Source organism: Orycteropus afer, unplaced genomic scaffold, assembly GCF_000298275.1.
Source record: "Orycteropus afer afer isolate SDZICR_OR568_19922 unplaced genomic scaffold, OryAfe1.0 scaffold00047, whole genome shotgun sequence".
Classification (NCBI taxonomy): Eukaryota; Metazoa; Chordata; class Mammalia; order Tubulidentata; family Orycteropodidae; genus Orycteropus; species Orycteropus afer.
In genome coordinates, this window is record NW_006921634.1 from 14966736 (window position 1) to 14974703 (window position 7968).

Below are 7968 nucleotides of genomic sequence, written 5' to 3' on the forward strand. Positions count from 1 at the left end.
AGGGGTCCAAGATTATCTTCTGTGTCTGTGTTAATTGGATTCCCTTTTCTTTGTTGAAGAAGGTCTGTGCAGTCTTTCTGCCTAGTCCTCCATCTTGCTGGAACTCCGCAATTCGGTGTTCTTGAACTTCTTGTTGTTATGTGCCCTTGAGTCAGACCCGACTCATAGCGACCCCTTCTTGGGTTTCCGAGGCAGTATCACTACAGAAGTAGATTGCCATCTTCCTTCTGAGGAGTGGCTGCTGGGTTTGAACTGCCAGAAACAGTCTGTCCAATTTTCTACAGAAATCTTCCAGTATGGTCCCTGAAGGCCCTAATTATGCCTGTTCACCTTCAGTATGTGTTGTTGTTATATGCCATCGAGTCAGACCTGACTCATAACGACCCCTCCTTGGGTTTCCGAGGTGGTATCACTATGGAAGTAGATTGCCCAGCCTTCCTACTTCCCCCCACCCACCTATCCACAGGCATTCCTGATGTTCTCGAATCAAGAATTTTGTTGACACTTGCAAGAGTAAATTGAAGTCTTCCCTTGGGGTGGTAGCAGAGTAGGCATCTGTTGGGGTGGTGGTCATTTGGCACTAAATTTCTCAAATGTGTGTTTCTATATCCCTATGTGATTCACCTGTTGAGATAGTTCCCTTCAGCTTCTGCAGCCATGCCATATCTGGAGTAGATGAAAACAGCTTCTTAGGTTCTCCAGTGTATGGAACAAAGAGCATTTTCTATGTATGTCATGATGTGGAAAAAAAGTTGGGAAGTATTGGCTTAGAAATCTAGGGTTAAAGTGCTTCTTGTAAACACCATCAACTAATCTTCCTGGTTTTATCTCCTCTTACATCTTCAACTTTAGGAGTATCTGCTACTTTCAATTTTATTGCTAAGACTGACTCGCTCTTATCTTCTTTCTTTGTAGGCATATTAGCATTCCTTTATACCAGCTAAAATTTATTTTCCTCTTCAGGCTCATCAGAAATCTTCAGTGATAGTGAGATTAGCTACTAGAGTGAGGATAGAATGTGTTCTTTATTGAAAGAAAAACTATAATAATGCTATTATACACTCCAGTTAAAATCTAATTTATATTTTTCAAATGTGTTCCTGTTCAACTTAATGAAAATTGGGATGTATTCATATTGTTGCACCAGTAGTTGTATTGTTGCAGAAATTCAAATGTCATATTTCTAAACTATTTATTTTAATTTATACCTATTCTTGGCCATTAATGTATTTATCAGATCAACCTAAGACTTCCAACTAATCCACTGATTTCTGTTATGATAACTGAATAAAATGTTATATGAACTAGTCATAGGGATAGCATTTCACACCAGCTTAGTCAAACCCACCAGCCACTCCTTGGAAGGAAGATTGGGCAATCCTACTTCCATATTGATAACTGTCTCAGAAACCCAAGGAGGGGTCGCTAGGAGTCGTGGCCGACTTGATGGCAAATAACAATGACAACAACTAGTTAATGTAAGCCTAGTAGTTCTGAAAAGAGGGGAAAAAAAGTCCCAGATTGCAACTGTACATTGTTGAAAACAATTGTTTCTTTTCCTTCATCAAGTTTTGTTGATGAGAATCTTGAATTTTTGTTTTCCTCTCATACATGTGTTTCATCATTGACTCAATGACAGACAGCTAAGAAAAACAGCATACCTCCATTTCCAGGCTTTATACTGCAGTCTTTAGACCACTGGTCTCACAGATTGTTTTCAATATTAATATGAATAAAGGAAGATGTGGCTAACCAAAGAATAAGGACATGAAACAGAAAGCTCATAACTTAAATAAAAATAAATTCTCCATTCACCTTATTTGTTTTGTTTTGCTATTTTTGTAATCTAAATTTCGAACTCCTAAACATTCCAACTTTACTTAATAATCCGTATTAAGAATTTGGAACAGAAATTGATGCAGATGAAAATCACTCTTTTTGTTGCATATGCTATTATAACTACCCACTTATTTATTTACATATTTTTAGTTGGTTTTCCCATTGTTTCTGAATATTTGATACTTTTCCTTTTGTTTTTTCTTGTTTAGATGATTTTTCCTATGGTAGTCTTATTAAACCACTCCAGTGGAGGTGTAGATAGTTTCTAAAACAGTGCTTCTCACCTTTACTGTGCTCAAGAATCACCTGAGGATCTTGTTAAAATGCAGATGGTGTGTGTGTCTGTGTGTGTGTGTGTGTGTGTGTGTGTGTAGAGTCTGTATTTTTAACAGTGCTGACACTGTGGGTGCTTGGAACCATCTTGTGAATAGCAAAGTTCAAACAAAGGTCCTTGCAGTGGTAGTAACCTTGATCATTTCAGAATACAGTCTTTTCAAACATCTATGCCTGTTGAGCTTCTGAAACTCAGTGGCAGACCTAGCATTACTTACTGCTACTCCAACCAAACTCAATGCGGTGGAGTCAGAACCTACTCATAGCGACCCCTCCTTGGGTTTCCAAGGCAGTATCACTATGGAAGTAGATTGCCCAGTCTTCAGATGCCTTAGGCACTATACCACCAGAGCTCCCCTGACTGATACTATGTACATCTAAATAGTGCTAAATGTATTGCTTTTTACAGATTAAAAAAAATACTTTTTATTACTTATGAGGTCCGACTCATAGTGACCGCTCCTCAGATTTCCGAGGCGGTATCTCTACAATAGATTGCTCAGTCTTCCTTCCAAGGAGTGGCTGGTGGGTTTGAACTGCCAGGCTTCTGGCAGCCACTCCTCCAGAGAAAGCTTGGGCAATCTACTTCGGTAGCGATACTGCCTCAGAAACCCAAGGAGAGGTCGCTATGAGTTGGTCCAACTTGATGGCACATAACAACAACAAGAACATTTAGAAATTATACCAATATTTTATTAATGATTTGTTAAATGTAAGTTTTATGTATTAGATAAGTAAACTATATTTCCCCTAAATTTTTGTTTTATTTTATTTTATCATGCTTTTACTGTGATTTGAGTGAAAGTTTATTGAGTAAATTGTTTTTCCATGCAAAGAGTTTGTACACATGGTGTTTTGTGACATTGATTGCAATCTGAGTTCCTCATAGTTTAACAGCATTCTTCCCACTTCTTCCCTATGGTTATCATTTTCCTTTATCTTTCTTTCCTATCTATTCCTGCCTTGTGAGCTTTACCCTTGGGCAAATGCTGCTTTTTTGATCTCTTATGGTTGATTGTTCTAAGGAGTGCTTAACCTCGCTGATGTTAGTGTTCACTTCATAGGCTTGTCTATTATTTGGCTGAAAGTTGAGCCAGGGGAGTGAGTTCAGTTCCAGGCCTGAAAAGTGACTAAAGGCCATAATCTCAGTGGTTCTACCAGTCTCTGTCAGACCAGTGAGCCTGGTGTGTTTGTTATTTTGAGATTTGCTCTACATTTTTCTCCCACTCTATTCAGGGTCTCCTATTGTGACTCATTTCAGAGTGGTTGGCAGTAGTAGCCAAGCACATGTAGTTCTTCTGGTCTCAGGGTCCTGGACCCTGAGGTTCACATGGTCCACTATTCCCTTGGACCAATTATGTCCAAGCATTTTCCCTAGTATATCTGAAGAAAAAAAGTTATACTTCGTACCCGCTAAATTTCAATTTTCAGTGTGCACGCATACATACAACTCTACATATATAGCTGTTAGTCATTGAAATCTTATAGTATAAACTGTTTTATGGTTGTAAAAATACGAGTCTATAGTATGTAATATATACAAATCAGTGTAACTAGTTTTACTATAATATTTTTTCCTATGTAGCATAGTGGCTAAGGTACTTGACTGCTAACCAGAAGGCTGGCAGTTCAAATCCACCAGCCACTCCTAGGAAGGAAGATGGGGCAATCTACTTCCATAGTGATAAGCCTCGGAAACCCAAGGAGGGGTCACTATGAGTCGGGTCCGACTCGATGGCACATAACAACAACAACAATGTAATTAAATGAGTCATATGGCACAGTGGTTAAAGTGCTTGCCTGCCAACTGAAAGACTGGTAGTTCAAAAGCACTAGGAACTTCATGGAAGAAAGAAGTGGCAGTCTGCTTCTGTAAATTTATAGCTTTGGAAACCCTAGGGAGCAGTTCTACTCTGTCCTATAGGGTTGCTATGAGTGGGAATAGACTCAATCGGTTTGATTTGGTTTGGTTTGTAATTAAATATTAACAATATAAAAAGAGATTAATGATTTTTTTTAAAATTTATCCCTTACATAGCTCAGTCATTAAAAGAATTTGCAAGGCTACTCATTGCAGTAGAAGAAGAAAGGAGAAGACTGGTAAGTCTGCTTTCTAATTCTTAAGAATAGTGTTTTATTTAGACATACTGTAAGAAAGAATGGACTTCTGAATTAGACTTAGGCATATAGACCTAACTATTTGATATATGTAGTAAATGCTACAGAAAACATTTGTTAGTGTGATTCTCAAGTATTACTAATTAAATATACCATTTGATCATTTATTTCATCTGTTCAGATGTAAATTACACTCATCTGGCCTGCTCAGAATGTTTATTAGAATTAAGGATACTGAACAACACCACCATTTAGGAATCCATGCTAATTGAGCAACCTTCTGAATAACCTTAGTGTTAAAATAAAGACATGTTTCAAGTGTTAAAGACAGTTCATGGAGAGAACAGTAACTTTGCCCTAGTATTAACAGGACACTTTTTTGAAAAGGGGACATTTAAGTTAGGTGTCTAACTTTACAAAGGGGGAGGAGGATCAAGATCAATAGCCCAAGGCTGATTCCTGTAAGGCAGAGGACTCACATGTCTCCATCCTCCATCTTTCATACCAATCTTGACACCACCCATCTCTCCCACAGCACTACTTCTTTGCTGAGTTATTCTTTGCAGTGGCCACATAGCACTCAAAGGCAGTACTCATGATTATGGGGTTTGTTAGGGAAGTAACAAATTACAATTCAGATCAGGAACAACTCAAGATACGGTACTTCAATCAGGACAGCCTTTTCTCAACCATGTCTTCAGGCAGATCTTTCTCTGGCCTTTGACCTCTAGGCCTCATAGCCTCTTGGCCTCTGCCCTGCTCTAGAAAGTGTTACAAAGTTCTTTTAGTTCTACCAGTAAGTGCCAAAGGTATCTGACTCTGCCAGCAAGCCTCCTGCCTGGGGGCATTCAGCTTTCTTGCTCCCTCGGTCAGCAAGTCTAGTTCCAGGGATAAATGCCTAGCGACATCCAACTCTGCCAGCAGACTTCCTGTCCAAAGGCACTCAGCTTTCTTGCTCCATGGGCCAGGAAGCCCACTGCTCTGTCTGGTGCCATTCTCTTGTTTCTGCTGCCTCTGCTGCCCCCATTTCTCTCCGGCTGTTTCTTGTCATTTCTTGCTATCTCCGATGTCACAGCTCTCTGTCTCCTGGATCAAGGAGGTTCAGTGCAGGGATCTTCAGTCCAAAGGATACATTCCACTTCTGGCTTTTTTTTCCAGATGGTAGTGAGATCCTCCATTTCTGCCTCTGGGATAGCTCATTTTAAGCCTAGCAAAATGGTAAAATTGGCCAATCCCCATATTAGGGGTCCATATACCTTATTTGCATGGTCCCTCCCCCACAAGGGTGCCATTCACCTTATTTACTTTATTAGTAAGCTATCCAGTTCCTTTGGTGGGCCATAAGCACTTCACATTTGCATATTCCCACCAAGTCATCTTGTGAGAGTCACAGACACCATGGGTAGCAACACCATACCAAGCAATTCCCTACATTGCAGTTACAAACTTGTTTTAAATCAACATCTCTATTGATATTCTTACATGTGTATTTGTGGTACAAAAATATCCATATACATTATAGAAGTAACAGGGGACAAGTTTGGAGTAGCTTCACAGTGACAACCAACCACCTTGAGGGAATGAGTCACTGGACATGGGGGATCAGGACCATGGTCTCAGGGGACATCAAGCTTGGTTGGCACAACATAGTACATAAAAGTCTTCTTGAACATCCTACCTTGGTGAGTAGCAACTGGGGTCTTAAAAGGTTTTGAGCAGTCATCTAAAGTGCAATTATTGGTCTCTTCTCATCTGGAACAAACAAGACTGAAGAAAATCAAAGTCATGGAAACAATTAGTCCAAGGTTATGATGGACCATGGGAACCTCAGTCTTCATGACCTGAGACCAGAACTAGGTGGTGCCCAGCTTCCAATGACAACCACTCGAGAAGGGATCAAAATGGGAGATCCTATATAGAGTTGGAGGAAAAATGTGGAACAAAAACCACAAAAATGACCAGAATTATCGGTCGGATAGAGACTGGTGAAATCCCTGAGACTATGGCCCCAGATCTATCCTTTGGGCATGAAACTAGACTCACTTCTATGGATTAGCTCTCAGGCAAACAGTAGAAAGGCCTATAAGCAGAAGACCTACCCCAGGGACATTTATCCACCTATGCTAGGGAGATGCACCACTTAAATCAATCAACCGTGAGACATCAGAAGGGCAGCATGTGCATAGAGGGAAAGTTGGACAGACAGGAATACATAGATAAGAAGGACACAAGGGACTTCTGGTAAGATGGAGGAATAGACAGACAAGCAACACAGACCTTCTTCAACAAAGAAAAGAAAAACCAATTGATAAAGATACAGAAGATAATCCTGGAGCCCTAAGCTTTGACAGGAACTATACAGAAGTGGATTACGCACCAACTAGTAGAAAAACCTGAATGAAAACAGTGAGTACAGAGACAGTCAGAGCTGCAGACTGTCAGCTACTCTGACGGGAGCAATAGCCTATTTCCAAGTGGTGTTGAAACCTGAGAATTGACCTAAAGATCAGCCCTGGTCAACAAGGGCTGCAGGGATGACTGCACTGGTGGCCTATGACTAGGAAGGGAAACAGCAAGGAGGCAGACAACCTGAGCTGCTGACTTTCCGCTGTCCAGAGGGTGCACCCATTTTGATTATTTACACACAGCAGCCATTTTGGATATATGGAGTGACCAAGGACACAGCCATTTTGGATGTTTGCAAGTGGCAGCAATTTTGGATATTTAAAGTGACTAAGGGTGCACCCATTTTGAATATTTATAAGCAGTGGCCATTTTGGATATTTAAAGTACAGCCATTTTGAATCTTCACAAGTGGAAACCATTTTGGATTTTAGAGTGATAGCCTTTACATTCAGATTCCAAGGAGCGAAGAATAGGCTCTGTTTGCCAAAGTTGGCAGGGACATACAAGAGGCTGACAACAAGAAAGGAGACAGGTAATGAGTGTATAAGTGCTGTCAACTAGTGAATAGAGGAGCACAGCACAGTACCCTGCTTGTGTAGATAACATACAAACAAAACAAAGAAAACAAAAACCGTGGGCAAGTCACTACAACATGCAATGACCAATTAAATATAAACACAAAAACATCATAGTGCCCCAGAGACAACAGAGCATCACAGTCCACACAATGAAGCAAGATAAAGCAGGAGAAACAAGGGACCAGGATACAGACCCAAAACACATCCCTGAGGAAGACGCAGAATTGGAACTCCCTGATAAGGAATTCAAAAGAATTATTTTAGGTATCTTCACAAATTGAGAGACAGATCAAGGAAAACACTGACAAAATTGAGGAAAACACAGAGAAAACCCTACAATAATTTTGAAAAACAATACAAGAACAAAATGACAAAATAAATGAAAAATTAGAAATGATACAAAATCTACCTACAGAAACCCAGAAGGTTCGTACTAAATTTTCAGAAATAGATAAGACATTGAATGGGCAAAGAAGCAGAATTGAATCTATGAAAGACAGAATTAGTGAGATTGAAGGCAAATACCTCATTACTTCTTTGGAAAGTGATCAATCAAAAAAAACAAACAAAAAAAAACTGATCAAAACAAAATGAAGAAAGGCTAAGGTTCATGTAGGATACCATCAAAAAGTATACCCTATGTGTCATCAGAATTCCAGAACAGAAAGAGAAAAAGAAAACGACAGAGAAAATT

At 39.7% G+C, this 7968-nt stretch overlaps 1 protein-coding gene across 1 annotated transcript in view; it reads left to right on the forward strand.

Moving 5' to 3' along the window:
- Window positions 1-7968, forward strand: part of ARHGAP42 (Rho GTPase activating protein 42) — a 392107-nt gene that overhangs the window by 139458 nt on the left and 244681 nt on the right. Inside the window, exon 3 of the mRNA XM_007938080.1 lies at window positions 4211-4272. Within this exon, the coding sequence (XP_007936271.1) occupies window positions 4211-4272 (62 nt within the window). The remainder of the gene's footprint in view (window positions 1-4210; window positions 4273-7968) is intronic.